The 17,444-nt window shown below is 45.8% G+C and overlaps 1 protein-coding gene across 4 annotated transcripts in view; it reads right to left on the bottom strand.

Annotated features, from left to right (window-relative positions):
• CHST11 (carbohydrate sulfotransferase 11) overlaps window positions 1–17,225 on the bottom strand; it is a 307,020-nt gene extending 289,795 nt beyond the window's left edge. Inside the window, exon 1 of one of the 4 annotated variants that reach the window (XM_015431469.4) lies at window positions 16,696–17,225. In XM_015431469.4, coding sequence (XP_015286955.1) covers window positions 16,696–16,813 — 118 coding nt within the window. In that variant the 5' untranslated portion in view covers window positions 16,814–17,225. The remainder of the gene's footprint in view (window positions 1–16,695) is intronic. The other 3 variants (XM_015431470.4, XM_074007658.1, XM_074007659.1) reach the window with 3 other exon arrangements.
• Between the last annotated feature and the right edge of the window lie 219 nt (window positions 17,226–17,444).

Below are 17,444 nucleotides of genomic sequence, written 5' to 3'. Positions count from 1 at the left end.
TATACAGAAAACCCTACTTATAATGAAACCTTGGCTCTTAAAGGATTTCACTATCTAATTCTTCCAATTGCAAAATAATCTCCATTCCAATACCTTTGCATAGGCTTCCAATAATAAGTACTACCTCAATTAGACCTTCAAATCCCTAATCCCTAAATCGTTATAAGTTTGCAAGCATAAATCCAGAAACCCTTTTAGCTTGCCTATCCACGTGCCCCCTTTAAAACACGCTGCATATCTGTGATTACATTATATTACTTTCTTTTTCAATTAAGCCTTTGGAAGAGCTCTCCCTGTCGTGATGGTGGTGGTGGTGGTGGTGGTGGTGGTGGTGGTGGTGGTGGTGGTGGTGGTGGTGGTGATGTTTGAACGGAAAATAAAGGGGATCAAAGGTGGTGAGATGCCCCTATGAGAAAACCAGCTCTCGATTATTCATCGACAGGCGTCAAGTGCTACAGTCTCGCAGAGAAAATACAGGCAGCCCTCAGCTTTGTACCAAGCACAATGGCCCCCAGAAGTGATTGTGAAAGCCACAGAGAGATGCCTTTTCATAGGGTGTATGAGCTCTACAATAGCCCCATGCCCTCTCCCACAGCCCAGGAAGGGGAGCCTAAAAAAGAGGCAGCCTTTTGATTTAAAGAGGACACAGGGCAGCATCTTTCAGGGGGACAATGCACTCAGACCCCACATACAGTGCACTTGGGTCTGACATCCAGGAGGAAGCAGCAGACTTTGTTCTCCATCCTTCACTGCTCATCTCTAGGGCAGCCCAACAGCTGCAGCCTGACCCGGATACACCCACGAGCTCCCACTGAAGCAAGAAACTCTCTTCCCTGGGACGATTTACACACTTTCCCTTTCTCCCACCACTGCTTCCAGGGCCCTCTGAGGGTGAAGCTAGGGCACCATTAGCAACTGAGAGACTGAAATTTAACCCCCATGTCCTATAATTTTGGCCCAAGCAACGCAAAACAGAGGAGTTTCAAATCCCACTACAGAATGCTTTTAAGCTCTTTCTTACTTTGCACTTTAGTCGTTCATGAATAATCTTCTTGCCTCCCATTAAATGACGGTAATAGAAACGATTTCCAAATGGCCCCGAGTTCATTTTGAGAAAGTGAGTTTGAAACTACTGCCTTTCTAATGAAACAAGAGAGTTTAAATGCAGCTTAAATTTCATCATCTGAAAAACAGGAGTCACTAAACCTGTGGCTCCCTGGTCCCAAGAATAAAACTCAAACTTTAGAGCATTCAGAGCCATCCAGGTTCACCTCTCCACCCTTGGGCTCCTGTATTCCCAGACATCACTCTCCTCACTGGTCTGGCAGACGTCCTCACCTAGAATGTCTTTCCTCCCCCTTCCCAGATTCCGCTAGCAAATTTCTACTCATCCTTCAGAGCCCAGTACAAACCTCGACTTTCCCTGGGAGACTTCCTTCCACCACCACCACCACGACCACCACCATCCCCAGCACCACCAAAATCAATCACCCTCCTCTCCCTTTCCTTCACAGTTTGTCTCTCTTTGTAACAGCAATCGCATCTGGCCCCATAAGACAGTAAAGTATGTGTGTTTACATCCACCCTAATAGAATGAATATTCTTTGGGCCAGACTTTGCAGCTAAACGTTGGTATTAGAACCACTCGAAACAAAATTTAAGCAATTCCCCAAATCCTTCTGAGTCTCCACTGCCTCATCTGTAGAATGGAGCTAGTAACAGTTGCTCTTGCTACATGGCAGACTGTGTTAAGATCTCAATAGCACAATCAAGCTTCAGATAACGACTGATTAACTAGAAGACTTTGAAGATACCTTAGAGGCCTGAAATGACTTTAGGGATGTGTGTGTGTGTGTGTGTGTGTGTGTGTGTGTGTGTGTGTGTGTGTGTATAACTTTGCAGCCAATATCTTGTACTTAACATGTTGAGCCTTAAGATAATCAATATTATTCCCAAAGGGTATAGCTAAAACCCAGGAAAGACAACATCCCCTTAAGAAAATGGAAGGGGCGGGCACAATGGCTCATGCCTGTACTCCCAATACTTTAGGAGGCTGAGGCAAGATCGCTTGAGCTCAGGCATTTGAGACCCACCTGGGCAACATAACTAGATCCTGTCTCTACAAAAAAAAAAAAAAAAAAAAAAATCAAAAATTAGCCCAGTATGATGGTGCACACCTGCAGTCCCAGCTACTTGGGAGGCTAAGGTGGCAGAATTGCTTGAGCCCAGGTCATAGCTGCAGTGAACCACGATCACGCCACTGCATTCCAGTCTGGGTGACAGTCTTGCTCTGTCACCATAAATTTTTTTTTTAATTAGGGTGAGGGGAGACAAAAAAAAAAGCCCTAGTTTAGTGTAGAAAAGGTTCTCTAATACTTTAGAGCTACACTATCCATTACAGTAGCCCTAGTCACATGTGGCTAGTAAGCATTTGAAATGCAGCTAATCTGAATGTAGATGTCCTGTAAAAATACACACTGGATTTCTGGAGACTTAGTACCAAAACTCTGTAAAATATTGCAATGAGTTTTAATATTGAGTACTTGTTGGAATATTTCAGATATTAATCTCACCTGTTTCTTTTTACTTTTTTCAATGTAAAAATGGCTACCAGAAGATTTAGTTTTGTGTGCAGTAGCAGTGTGTTTCCACTGGACAGTGCTGCTCTACAAAAGTCTTGTCTCAGACACTCCCATTGCAAACCAAATTAGCAGATCCCTTCCTGGGACACATTTAATTACCTTTGTGGTTACAGTGATGCAATTCCTACAACTTTGACAGTTGTTCACTTTTTGGCTGTTCACATTTAACCACGGTATAAAAGGGGTTGTTCTTGGCTCTCTTAAGTGACAGCTCACCATAGAATCAAAATGAAAATCAAATCACCATAGAATCAAAATGAAAATCAAACCCACCATCCCAAAAAGGGGGATTTTCTTCTTAGTGACCAATTACCATCAGTGTATTCCTTCTTTTAGCAAAGTGTTACTGAGTGACCAGGATCTATTGCAGATGTCGGGATATTGTGCTAAACAAGACATGCCCCTTCCCTGAAGGAGTCAATTATCAGAATGAGTAATATTAGAGATGTACGCACACAAAGTACCACAGGGACGAAAGGAAGGACATCCTTCCCCTCATTCTGACCAAGAGGGGATGGATGGTAATACAAGAGGTAATACATGAACTAGACTTCGACCCAAGGTCACATCCAAGTTGAAGAAAGACATGAGCATCATCTAAACACAGATGATACCCCAAGAGGGGATGAGGTCACCAGAGATAGAGTGTAGGGTAAGAAGAGAAGGGGCTATCACTGAATGTCCCACTTACTGAGTCTACAGCTGAGCTTAAGGCCTTTATGAAATAATTACTTCTTGATCTAATTATCTGAAACCAAGAACATGGAGACGGGAATACTGGTGAGGTGAAGAGTACAGTGTTTGCTGTCAGTTAGACCTGAGCCAGGCTCCTGTTCCAGCTTTCCAATTAGGCAGGCTCCATCACCTCTCTAAGCCTCAGTTTCCTCACCTGTATAATGGGATTGGTAAATGCGCATCTCACAAGGCTGTGGTGGGGATTAAATAGGATGGATAATCCAAACACAGCAGCTGACACACTGTCTGATGCAGAGCAAGTATTTGGTAAGTGATCACTATTGTTACTGTTTTTTTTCATAAAGCATCAGAAACATTTTTAATCAAATAAGGGTTTGGTATGGTTTGACTGTGCCCCCATCCAAATCTCACCTTGAATTGTAATAATCCCCACGTGTCAAGGGCAGGACCAAGTGGAGTTAATTGGATCATGGGGGTGGTTTCCCCCATGCTGTTCTCATGATAGTGAGTGAGTCTCATGAGATCTGATGGCTTTATCAGTGTCTGGCATCTCCCCTGCTTGCACACATTCTCTCTCCTGCTGCCCTGTGAAGAGGTGCCTTCCACCATGATTGTAAGTTTCCTGAGGCCTCCCCAGCCATGCAGAACTGTGAGTCAATTAAACCTCTTTCCTTTATAAATTACCCAGTCACAGGTATTTCTTCACAGCGGCGTGAGAACAGACTAATAGAGGGTTTCCCGACTATTGATATTTTGAGCTAGCCTGTTCTTTGTTGCGGGGAAGTCTATCCTATCCATTGTAGGATGTCTAACAGCATCCCTGGCCTCCACTCACTAAATGCCAGTAGCACACCTTCCCCAGTATTAATGACAACCCAAAATGTCTCCAGACATTGCCACCTGTCACCTGTGGAGGAAGAAGGAGGTCCCAAACCAGTTGCAAACAAATAGTCTAAATCAATGATTAGGTGGAATGGAAAGAAGTCTGGGTGCTTAAAAAGATAAAAACTTTTTCAACTTGTAAAGAAATGTGAGCCCTGACAAATACACTCCCCTTCCTCTATGATAACTCTCCAGCCTAACAGGGACTATTTCAAATGTGAGCCTGGCCTCAGGTCGAAGAATGCTGGGCCTATCCCAGATCAGGGTGATGGAGTCTTTGAACTGAATTTTAGGACCTGGTCTGGTGAAGAAGGGTGGAAATAGATCTGTGCCCCAGCTACAAACCCAGCCACAGAGCAAGCTCCATGTTTAACTGTTTAACTGTTTAACTGCAGTTAAACAGTGGGAAGGCCTGACCCCTATACCGAAGGAACCCTAAAGTCCTCCTCAGCACAGAACAGGCCCAATGTGGAGACACAGGGCCAATCGATGCTGTCCTGTGCAATGAGCCATGCTAACCCAGCCAACAACTGCTCACATACGGGCTGCCATGCTACCACTGTTACTTTTCTGAAATGACTGCTTTTCATCCTCCTCGAAGTTCAGCTTCAGAAATGGCATTGACCAGTGCCTGTGTTATTTCCCAAGTGTCACTTGTTAAAGCCAATGGGAACCCGAGGAATAATTAAGTGCATAATTGGGAGGAAATGCTCTGGTCACTGCATTCAGCAAGAAAACACAAGGCTGATTCCTCACCAAATATAAACTCTGCTTTGCAAACTGCTACACAGTTTTGGCCTTGGCAGAGGGTATGCCTGTTAGCACGGCAGAGAGAGAGTGAGCACATACAGAGAGAAGATATTCACAGGAGTCTCATTCTTATAGATGTTAGATCCTTTCAGTCAATCTTACAGTGTAGGACACACAGGTTAAAAGGATAAAAACTTGCTCAGGTTTCAAACAGAATGAAATACAACAGCATCATGTTGACATCGAGATTCACATCCTTGAACGAGGAACCACACAGGTCATTTATCGTAACAACAATATATGTATACTGCTTTTACATTCATTTTTTCTTTTTTTATTTAATTTTAAGTTCCAGGATACATGTGCAGGACACGCAGTGTTGTTACATAGGTTTACATCCATTTCCAAAGCAGTTTCACATCTAACTTCTCATTTAATCTTTGCCACCACCACCACCCATAAGAGAGGTGATATTACTACCTTCACTTGGCAAACGAGGGGACCAAATCTCTTGTCTGTGACTTTCACTCAGTCACTCATTCAATCAATTATTAAGCCCCTGCACTTGCCAGGCACTTGCCCAAGTCATGGGATGCAGCCAAGTACTACGCCAGATGCTGTTTACACACAGAGTCTTGAGCTCTTTCTCAAGGAGGGGCATTAGTGGCATTTGGACAGAATGATTCGTTGATGGGCAGAAAGGTCCCACCCTTCGCAGAATGTCTATCACTAAATTGCAATCGTTCTCACCAATCTTTGGGGTGGACGGGAAGACTAATGCCCAAATGAGAGCCCTCCCAGCTGTTCAGAGCAGCAGATATGAAGTCATACAGCCGGGTATGGTTCTTACTCCATCCACGCCTCTCCTGGGGATCTCAGACAAGGGATAATGCTCTATGCTTCAGTTTCCCCCCTTGTAAAATGGTGGTAATTACAGCGTATACATATAAGAGTCCTGTGGGGGAGTAATCTATATTCAATACCTGACCCAAGTTGGCCTTTGGTAAATAATATCCGATAAATATCTTTATTATTTCATCGGCTCATCTCCCATCTACCTCATCTCCTTCAATCTTTAAAGCCACCTTTTCAGAGAGAACTTCCCTGACAACCCTATTTAAAATTTCAATCTCCCCACCACTGCCACTTCACATCCCCCTTTCTTGCTTCCGCACCCCCCCTGTAGCACTTGTCACCTTCAAACATACTCTTTAATTTAATATGCGTTTGTTATTGTGTCTCCCCCACTATGATGTATGTTCCATGAGGACATGGATTTTCAACTGTTTGATTCACACCTAGAACAGAGCCTAACTCTTAGTAAGCATTTAACAAAAATATCTTGAATGATGTCAAATGGATATAGGGAACAGCCAAATCCTAAAAGCTGGTGTCTAGACTCCAAATTCTGTGCTCTTTTCACTATAATGAGTGACCATATGCAATGATATTAAAGGTAAAATATGACAACCGTTAAGAAATGTTAAGTGCCCTGTTACAACACTACCTTAGAGGGGCCTCTGTGGTTTCCCTCTTCTGAGATTCTTTGAAGTTAACAGTTTCTAACAGAAACCCAGCCACCAGCTTATTTCACTTGAGTTGCCTTTGTGAGTTTTTTCTCCCAAGGCATTTAAGATAACCACTCACGCCAGAGAATGATAAGGACTGAAACACTTCCATTACCAGGTTTCTTTGTCTCGATCCATATCGACCTGAGACAGAACCCAATTCCTGGTGATGCTGGAAGTATCAGCCCTCCCCATACTGCTTATCTAAAGCCAAACTAAGCCTCCACCACTGCCAGAACTGGCACTAGGTTAACATGGGACTTTTACCCAGAGTTGACAACGGCAGGTCTGACAATAACCAATGACATTCAAGGCAGGTCTAGTCCTGGGGTTCCAAAATCCTAGTGGACATTGTGCCACAAAAGGGGTCTGGGAAGGAAACATCAGACTTTGCATTTTTTGTTCATCTAAACACCAGACCTTCCATTTTCGGTTACCCTAAAAAAAAAAGTAACTATATCAAGAATACAAATGGCCACAAACAACCCACCTAACCTGTCATATCAAATTACATGTCACTTACGAAACTCAGGCAGGTATCTTCAACCACAAAATGAACTGGAGTGACCACCTCAATAATTCCACCCTTCTCAGCATACTTCAATGAATAACCATTTACAACTGAATCATAAGTAAATTTACAGATTGTATTATCTACTTTTAACTATCCTATTCCTCACAAAATAGAACTGAGGCCTAAAGAGATCCCAGCCAAGAAACTACAACTTAGAGATAATTGTCACAATCCAGGCACACAAGAAATGGCATTCCTCTCTCTTAAGTACTAGCTCTCCATCGTATCTTTGTGAACAACATTACAAGGTCAAAAGGATGAAAGAATGAGAATTGATAAAGAGTCAGCCAACAGAATTATCCAACAGATAATGTCATATGTATTTACAGTCACTAGTCAGAAAGGATCCTATCCTAGATATGTAGATAATGGTAGAAATATTCAGAAATTATTTATAAACAAAATATATTGAGGGATGGCTGCTCAAATATGTTTTACCAATAGGGTGCAGTGAGTATTGTGATTATTTGCTCATCATTCATTTTACGCTCCTTCTAGAAAGCTTTCTAGCCTGCAGAGGCTGGTAATTGAAAAGTTGTATTTCCCAGGCTTCTTTGAAGCTAAGGTTCTAGATGTGAATTTGGCTCCCCCCAAACAGAAGCACTCACTTGAGATTTAGAAAGCAGATGTGAGGCAGAGGCCATCTTCTTGCCTTTGGGGCTGTTTGGCTGCTGGCAAGCATGGAGATGGGGACACGAGGGTTTTTTGCAATAGCACTATAGGGTCCACTCTCCGGCTTTGCCATCAGTTTTTTCTTGAATTCAATAGTTCCAGACACAATCTCGGAGGGTGTAGCACCCCTAGTGAGTCAGGTTTTTTTTTTTTTTTTTTTTTGAGCAGCCATGCCGACATACATTTGTTTATAAATTATTGTATAAACTACTACCATTAGCTGGGAGACATTCCTGGAGCCCCATTCCTCCAGCCCCTTAATGTCTTTATAAGCACCAAATTCCCTCTAGTAAATATCTTTCTGCTTAAAATACCTAGACAGGGGCCGGACACAGTGGTTCATGCCTGTAATCCTAGCACTTTGGGAGGCCGAGGTGGGCGGATCACCTGATGTCAGGAGTTCAAGACCAGCCTGGCCAACATGGCAAAACCCCGTGTCTACTAAAAATACAAAAATTAGCTGGGCATGGTGGCAGGCACCTGTAATCCCAGCTACTTGGAAGGCTGAGGCAGGAGAATTGCTTGAACCTGGGAGGCAGAGGTTGCAGTGAGCCAGATGGTGCCACGGCACTCCAGCCTGGGCGACAAAGTGATACTCTGTCTCAAAAAAAGAAAAATTCAATTAGATTAAAAAATAAAATACCTAGACTGATTTCTATTTCCTGCCCTGAACCATAGCAGAACAGAAGCAAAGAGATTTGGGAGACAAATGGACTAGACCACAGCAGATGCTGTTTGTACATGACAATCCAACCTGGCTCCTCCTTCTGAGTTCTGGGCACATGGGTTGGGTGGTGACCAAGGTGGAAAGGCTTATCTTTGAGAATCAATTATTAACTCTTTAAATGTTTCCTAGGCACCTCTGGGCCAGGGTCAGAGGCTATAAAGATGAACCTGAGAGAATCCACGCCTTGCTGTATCAAAAGAGGAAGATGTACAAAAAAACAAACAACTACAGTACATTTCCAAAAGGGCCAGAAAAGAGAAATGACAAAGTCATGACAGCTCAGTAGCTTGAAAGAAACAAAAATCCACATTGGTGATACTTTCCCTGGGCAAATGTTTGTGTCTATTTCTAGATGAACTTCCGGGTTCAAGTCCCAAGTTAAATCACCTACTTCCCACCCTCCCTATTCTAACTCTTAACCAACCTCATCATTAATCTGAGAAATACTAACTACAAGCCCTGGGTTCTGAAAATAAGTGCCAGGCAAAGTTAAAAAGACCTGGACAGACTGCATGCCAGTCTGGCCATTGAGAAGCAAGTACTCAAGGCTAACCAGGTACTTTTGAGCCCTCAGAGTCTGCATCTTGGAGGAATGCCATTTTTTCATCACTTACTGAGGTTATGAAGTGTGCCACAGTTTACATAAAGTACTTCCACAATTTACAGAGGTGGCCTCAGAAGGCATCCATGGCGAAGGCACACTATTTGATGGAACACTAAGAAACAAAACAGCTGCTCATTAAAGCGCAGCACGGTGCTGAGATGCCATCAATCACAACACAAATTACATAATTACTAAAATGTGAAAAAATACGTCCTGGAATCAATAATACACAATAATTTATGGGGATAGGACGTGGGAGACCCCAGACTAGGACCTGAGTCTTCCACTCCCAGAGTGTTGATCCATTTCGTCGCTATATTTTTATTGGGTACCGATTTAAGTCTGGCACTTTTTCTGGATAGTTTTATTCACAAATGCCACGGATTGCACCCTGAAGATATTACGAATTTCCCACTACAAGCTCAGTCAAAATTGTTCTCAAATCTCTTTTTCAGATCTCTTTATTACTGCTTTAAAAATTGGAAATGGGACTGGGTGTGGTGGCACACCTGTAAGTCCGAGCTGCTTGGGAGGCTGATGTAGGAGGATCCCTTGAGCCCAGGAGTTTGAGGATGCAGTGAGCCATGATCTCACCACTACTTGCCAGCCTGGGCAATAGAGCAAGACCCTATTTTTAAAAATAAAGATAAAGTTTAAAAAATTGAAAAAGGAAATGGTCTAGTGGGGGGTCAAGGAGGAGCAGGTGGTAGAGGGGAGATGGGACTTATATGGTGACAACTTAACCAAAGTATACTATCGGCTGACCAAAGATGAATACAAATGTGCAAGGAGGGCTGGGCACGGTGACTCACACCTATACTAGCACTTTGGGAGGCCGAGGAGGGTGGATCACTTAAGGTCAGGAGTTTGAGACCAGCCTGGCCAACATGGCGAAACCCAGTCTCTATTAAAAACGCAAAAATTAGCCAGGTGTGGTGGTGCATGCCTGTAATCCCAGCTACTTAGGAGGCTGAAGCAGGAGAATTGCTTGGGCCCAGGAGGCAGAGGTTGCAATGAGCTGAGATTGCACCACTGCACTCCAGCCTAGGTAACAGAGCGAGACTCCATCTCCATTAAAAAAAAAAAAAAAAAAAAAAAGTGCAAGTAGGAGACTTGATTTTCAATCTTTCTACATCGCTTCCACCCTTATTCCTCACCTCCCTGCCTCAAGAGTCCTCTGCTAAAGCTTCTGCAGCACTTCCCTCCCATCTACAGTTAAACCCAAAGCTCAAAACAATCGTCTCTCTCTGACTTGTGTCTCCCCACTGTGGTTGTTGGCTGCCTCTGTCCCTCTGCTCCAGGCACTCTGACCACCTTGCCATGCATGTTCTTGCCTCAGGGACCAGACTTGAACTTGTGTTGCTCTCTCCCTGGAACATGGCCGGCTCCTTCATTTCCTGCAGCTGTCTGCTCTCAGTGTCATCTTATCAATGACATTCCCTAATTACCTCTATATTATATTGCAACCCCTGCCTCTCACATCCCTCAACCATCTTCTCTGTTTTGTTTTTCTCTTCACACCATCTGATATACCATATATATCACTTCTGCATTTTTTTCAAGTCTGTCTGTCCCACTAGAATCTAAGTTCCATGAAGGCAGAGATGTATGTGTTAGATCTCCAGTGCCAAGAACAGCATCTGGCACAGAGGAGAAGAAAGGAAAAGAGAGACAGACAGACAGAGAGGGGGCTGGGGAGGAGGAGAACAAGCGGGCTTGTAAGTTTCAATCAATCACATTGGATCTGAGATGCATCAAATTACAAGTTCCAGGAAATTTTAACTGACAGATCAGATTGTTCAATGATCTCATGGGAAGAACTGCCTCCCCTTTTATTTGTTATAAAGGTGATATCCCAAAAATTCAAAAGAAAAACTAAAAAGAAAAAAAAATGAATCAGCAGAATGACTTCTGGTTTTTCTCAGTCTGAACTTAGAAGAGAACTGCTGGCAATGACTTTCATGAGAGCCTTTTTCACTTGACCTCCAGATTAAAGAGAGGTCCTTTTGGTGGGTTTAAGAAGGGAAAGGGTGGTGCCTTTGCTTAGGAGCCTTTGACTTCCTGTTTTGAAATGACTGTGCTGATAAAGCTATGAACAAAATGATTTTTCAACCAGACAAATACTAACAACAGATACCTCAGCTGAAGGATGGATTCCCTCTCCCCTCACCCCACGGAAACCCCCCAACCACCCTTTCTATGGTGCCCAATCAGTCCTTTCATTTTGGAAAGCAATGAAAATGAGGACTGTAACAATCAAAGGAGATCACCGACGTCTCTCTCATCTGAGCACAGCTATGAAAAGGCTCCATTGAGGTGCAAACATTTAACTTAAACAACCAAGGAGAGACCCCATGCTAAAAATGTCTTCTCCTTCAGTTATTTTTTTTACTTGTTAATTTTTGTAGGTACATAGTAGTTGTATATATTTACGGGGTACATGAGAACCTTCAGTGATTCAATGCTGTTTTCAGAATTCATAACAGTCTCATATTTGAGACCCTCTTGACACTTTTTCAATGGAAGTTTCAGGTATATAACGTAAGAACAGCCCCTACAAATTAGAGTACGACTCCAAACTCATTCCATGTATAAGCAAAAAGATTCTGTAACGTAACATTAAATTTGTGCAGCCACAGCAAAAAATAATACCAGACTAACATCCTGCAAAGGGGTAGACTGGGAGGTGGAGACACATGCAAGTCTATACATTTAAACAGTTATGGCTAAACTTTGTCTTTAATAACTAGTTGTGATAATGATGTATTTGTCTAAAATACTTATTATCAAACAGGATACAAAATGTATGATTTTATCTCAACTATATATATGCATTTTGCATAGTTGAGAAAAATATAGAATGTATAAACATATATAAATATATTCTATAATATATTTTTAAAGTACTAGTTGCCCCTTGGTGGTGGAATAATGATTGTTTTTCTTCTATGGCACCTGAATTTTCTTTTTTTTTTTTTTTGAGATGGTGTTACACTCTTGTTGCCCAGGATGGAGTGCAATGGCACGATCTCAGCTCACTGTAACCTCAGCCTCCCTGGTTCAAGTGATTCTCCTGCCTCAGCCTCCCAAGTAGCTGGGATTACAGGCGGGCACCACCACGCCCGGCTAATCTTTTTGTATTTTTAGTAGAGACAGGGTTTCACCATGTTGGTCAGGCTGGTCTCAAACTCCTGACCTCAGGTGATCCGCCCGCCTCGGACTCCCAAAGTGCTGGGATTACAGGTGTAAGCCATCGCACCTGACCACCTCCTGAATTTTCTAAAATGAGCACGTATTATGTTTACAGTTAGTTTAAAATTATAATATAAAATGCATTTTAGATTCAGCCTGATCAAGTGAAACTGCAAGGGGGTAAACAGACATCTTTAAATAAAGGATATAATCTTTCAATACATTCCACCAAGGCAAAAAAATCCCAGGTGACAGTGAAAATAAACATTTTGCAAAAATAAAAATAATAGAGAGGAAGCAAACAGGAGAGAAAAGGCTTTCTCCTCTGAAGGCTTCTTTCTATGAACAGTAGATTTCAAACAAAAACCACAATCCTATGGAGTAACACAAAAGGAAGGTTCCGAAGAGCTGCCTTTACACACTGTGCACCAATGCAGCCTGGGGGGCCTCTCAGCTTTGCCCTGCATGACACAGCTCCATCAAAACCCAGCCATCTGGGACAAGCATGCAAGACACTTTAATGTAAGCTGATGAACTTTCATAGGAAGCATTCACTGGTGAACTCAAACCTGTATAGAAACCGCAGGTATGTGGTTCCATTCTCCCTGACTTTAGGAATAGTTCACGGCCATAGAAGGTGTCTGTTCTATGGATGGATTTCCTTAGTGGCTAAACAAGGCCAACCTTCTCCAGAATCCAGGACACAGAGCAGTGTCTCAGCTGCCTATACCTCACAGGCTGCAAATTTAGGCCACGGTGAAAGCTCCTGTCTGGCACCTGATGAGTTTAACCGGGTCCATGTCAGAGTTCAGGAAGGCAGGAAGTATCCCCACCGGACAGAGTCAGAGTTATCGACCAGGCATTCTTGGCAAGGCTTGAAGTGACCTTCCTGAAAACCAGAGAAGTGGGTCTACTTCTGGAGTTTAACCACTTCATGCATTCATCCAGCAAATATTTTATTGAGAACCACTGTTGTCAGACACTGTGCAAAAAACATCGGGATTAAAATAGGAGTCTAAAACCTGGTCCTTGTCCAATAAAATATTCTTAAGGAAGACTATTAACTCAGAGTATCAAAAACTTCTAAATGGAACTATCCTACTGACAAGGCCCACTTCTGCTAAACCCTTGTGCAACTGATGACCAATTACTCAAATTTGCAAATTAATCATTTCTATGAATTAGAAAAGATAATGGGGCCCAGATTAGAATCTGAGAGAGGGACAGCCAGCCTTGCCAGCTGTCTGCTTTTTGTTTTTTGTTTTTTTTTTTGTTTTTTTGAGACACAGTTTCACTCTGTCACCCAGGCTGGAGTGCAGTGGTGCCATCTTAGCTCACAGCAACCTCTGCCTCCCAGGTTCATGCTATTCTCATGCCTCAGACTTCGGGGTTCCTGGAATTACAGGCATGTGCCACCACACCCAGCTAATTTTTGTATTTTTAGTAGAGATGTGGTTTTGCCATGTTGGCTGGGCTGGTCTCGAACTCCTGAGCTCAAGTGATTCACCCGCCTCGGCCTCCCAAGGTGCTGGGATTCCAGGTATGAGCCACTGTGCCCCGCCCTCCTTTTTTTCTTTCTCTCCCCTGTCTCACACCCTCCAGCCACAACGAAGCCTGGAACCCACTGCCTTTGCAATACTATTTTTCTATTTCACACGCAGGTATCTGGAACCCCTGCCAGAGGCCTCCAAATTTTTAGCTACACAATCTGTGCCATGCTGTGGTCCCTTCTGCCTCTCCCAGGGTGATCTGGAGAGACAGAAACTGCAGAGCCAGGCTGAAGGATCAGCTCTCCTTACCCCAAGATACTTCAGAGAAGCAAGGATCTTTAACTTTTAAAGAAATTCAAACCAGTGAAAAAGATTCCACATCAGCGGTCATCAACAGTGTAGCTTAAAAAAATGAACCCCCCCAAAAAGAAAATGTTTAATGTGGATTTCAAAGTATATTTTTATGCCCCATGTAATGATAAACTGTTGACACAGTTTTAGTGGAACTGTAAGTAATTTGAAATAAGGAAGGCCTTTCAATTGAACTATCTGTAACTCTACATTCAATAGAAGGTTTTGAAAGTAGTATTTGCTATGGACTGGGGGGAAATATCAGAAAAATATATTTATAGTGATCCAAAGAATAAACAATAGCAGAAAATAGGACTAGAAGGGGACATAAAGGATGGGGCAGGACTGACAGAGGATCTTTATCAGCACAAGCTTAGAAAAGGTTCTCTGCCTCTTCCAAAAGGCTAGACTGAAAAGATATGATGTCACTTTCAAGTCAACTTAAGAATCTAACAAGAGCTGGAAATTTTCACAAAGTGCCAATTACAAGTTGGAAGTTTCTTCCTAGTATCTTTGGCTAGAAAGTTATTTCCCAATTCTCACAAAGAATTCCATGACAATTGTATTTCAGGTACACAGAAGCTCAAGCACATTCCTGCTGAAGGCTGACACTCATCCTCGTTCTGGGCATTTGTACAGAGCATTACTGGCATTCACGGTCCCCGCAAAACTTCAAGAGACCTGAACACAGCTCTAGAGTCTAGACCAAATCACCCCGCCCCTTGTTTAAACTGCTTGAACCCCAGTGTATCTGCACACCACCAGTCCCCTGGCGCTCTGGGGTGAGTCTGCCCGGTCTCCGGTGGCCCCAGGAGCTTGGCACTCTGAGATACCCCTGGCTGTCTGGCCCTGCCCACTGCAACCAAGGCCTGCCTGCCGGAATGCAAGCCAGGTCCATTTTTAAATTCCTTTATAAGTTTCACAACCGCAGGTCTGGGTGAGGAGACAAACACCGCTGTAGTTTGCTGACATTAAACTAAAAATACCCAGCTGCAAACAAAAGCCATCTTTAACAGGGCTGGCTCGGACGTCCTGAGGTTACATGTGGTAGAGTCGGAGCATATCCTTGGCAGTGTGGCTGCCTTAACAACTGCTCCAGGCCGAGTGGGGCAAAGGGGCCGTCTGTCCCTGCGCTGTCAAGGAATCTGCAGCCTGCAGCCCTGCCCGTATGATGGAAAGAACAGCTTTATTCCTCTGCCATCGACCCAAACGCAGGCTTGATGAATTCGGGACTGCGTCTGCTTAAAGCGTTAGATACACAGTGAAAGGAGAAGGCGGGAGGCAAAAATGAAAAACACCAACCCCACTTCCCTGGAAGGAAATGCGTTTCCACCTCCCTCCTCCTTGCAATTAGAAAAGCAAATTATTGCTGTGACTACGCTGAGAAAGGCAACTCGGAGGCGTAGAAAATGGATTTCTGAGCCAACGTGGCCCGGCAGGGGGCTGATAAGGGAGGGGAAAAGGGAGCAGGGGAGACCCGCGTTACCCCGCAGGCTTCTCAGAAGGTTCTACCTGTTGGGCTTCGCAGCCGAGCTGCTCACCCCCGGCCGCCGCGCTCGAGGGCGCCCCTCCCTCTCCAGGACCCAAACTTTCCCTCGCACCCCTCGGAAGCGACGAGCCTCGTCCCTCCCCCAGTCCAGATTTCGGACGTGGAACTCTGCCTGAGCCGCAAGGGACCGGAGGAATGGGGTTCATTCCCACGCCGCCCGGGGGATTCCCGTTGCTCGGATTCCAGAAGTGGAGGATGCAAACGGACGGTCAGCCCAGGACCTGACCAAAGTTTCCTCCAAAACTGCAGGGGTCAAGGCATGACCCAGGAGCTCGGAGTTCCCATCTCAGGGGCTGGGGGCTGGAGCAGGCCCCGGGGCACCATCCACAAGGTCACTGCGGAGCCGGACCCCGGGGGCAAGCGGCCGGCGCGTGGTGGAGGGGCAGCGGCTGGGCACCCGACCTCTCTCCACACCTGCTCAGCTCTGCGTCGAGCCCGGGATACGTGGGAGCCCAGTGCCGGGCTCCCCAGCCTGCTTCAGGGACTCGCAACCTCGCCGGGGCGTAAACCCTTCGCCCCCGGCCCGGCAACCAGGAAGAGGCGGCTCGCCCGGGCGCTGAGCAGCCGGCTTCGGGTAACTCTTTCATCCCCCGACCTCGGCAGTAACGGGGAGGGAGTTTCGTTCTCCTCAAACCAGCCCCTCACCCCCGGCTGCTTCCCACACCTCTCCCTTTCCCTGCTACCTCGTAGACAGACAGACAAGGGACACAAAGAAAAAAAAAAGAAGAAGGGAAAAAAAAAAAAAAACTACCGCCCCTCCTGGTCCCATCCTCCAGTCCGGAGCCGGGAGGAAGAAGAGGGGAAAGCACACCTTCCCTTCTCCTCCCCATCCGGACGCGGTGACCCAGGTACACCCGGGCAGCCAGGAGCCCCGAAGAGGCCGAAGGCGGAGAGGTAGGGTTGCAAGAGGCAGAAACCAGGCGGAGCGAGGGAGCGAGCGAGCGAGAGCGCGAGAGAGAAGAAAATATCCAACAAAACCACGCTAACGCGCCCCCTACCTGGGTGCAACATACTTTGGAAATAGAAGATGACCAGGATAAAGGATCCCAAGCAAGTGGCCAGCACCATCCGGCAGATTCTGTTCATCCTCATCACTTCCAGCAGCGCTGGCTTCATGGCTTTGTCCTGGCTGCGGGGACCGGGGTGTCCGGGAGGCGCGCCCGGGGCGCAGGAGCAGGGACCCCACCGCGCGGACCGGAGCCCGGGAGGCGCAGGGCAGAGCTGAGCAAGGCTCGGAGGGAGGATCGGGCTCGCCTCGCTGCCGCTCTTGGAGCCCCCAGCCCGGGCAGGGGTGTAGAAGGTGCCGGAGTTGGTCTGGAAGTGCTGAGATGCGTGGACCCGCTGGCTGCGCGCTCCTGCTCCTCCTCCTCGCCGCTCCGCCGCCTCCTCCGATCCCGCCGGCGGCCGCCGCTGCCTGGTCGCGGGCCGGGCGGCTGGGGTGCGAGCGGTGATGGTGGTGCCGCCGCCGCTGCCGCTGCGCTGGCCGCTGTGGCTGTCCGACGGGCCCTCTCCCTCCTCTCCAAAGGCTACTTCATAGCGCTCCAAAGATCTATATATTCCGGGGCTGGGTTTTACCAAATGCAACTCGCGGCCCCCGGCGAGGGGAGGGCGCCTGCGGAGAGCCGGGAGGAGGGAGGGACCCTAGTGCCTGGGCGGAGCGTCGCGCTCCCCCCGCCCCTACCCGGGATATGGTCGCGTCCAGCTGTTGCCCGGGGAGTGCTGTGTGCGCGCCGCGCTCCCGCAGGGT

Source organism: Macaca fascicularis, chromosome 11 (genome assembly GCF_037993035.2).
Source record: "Macaca fascicularis isolate 582-1 chromosome 11, T2T-MFA8v1.1".
Taxonomy (NCBI): domain Eukaryota; kingdom Metazoa; phylum Chordata; class Mammalia; order Primates; family Cercopithecidae; genus Macaca; species Macaca fascicularis.
The sequence above is the reverse complement of the archived record's forward strand: the minus strand, read 5'-3'. Positions and strand labels throughout refer to the sequence as shown.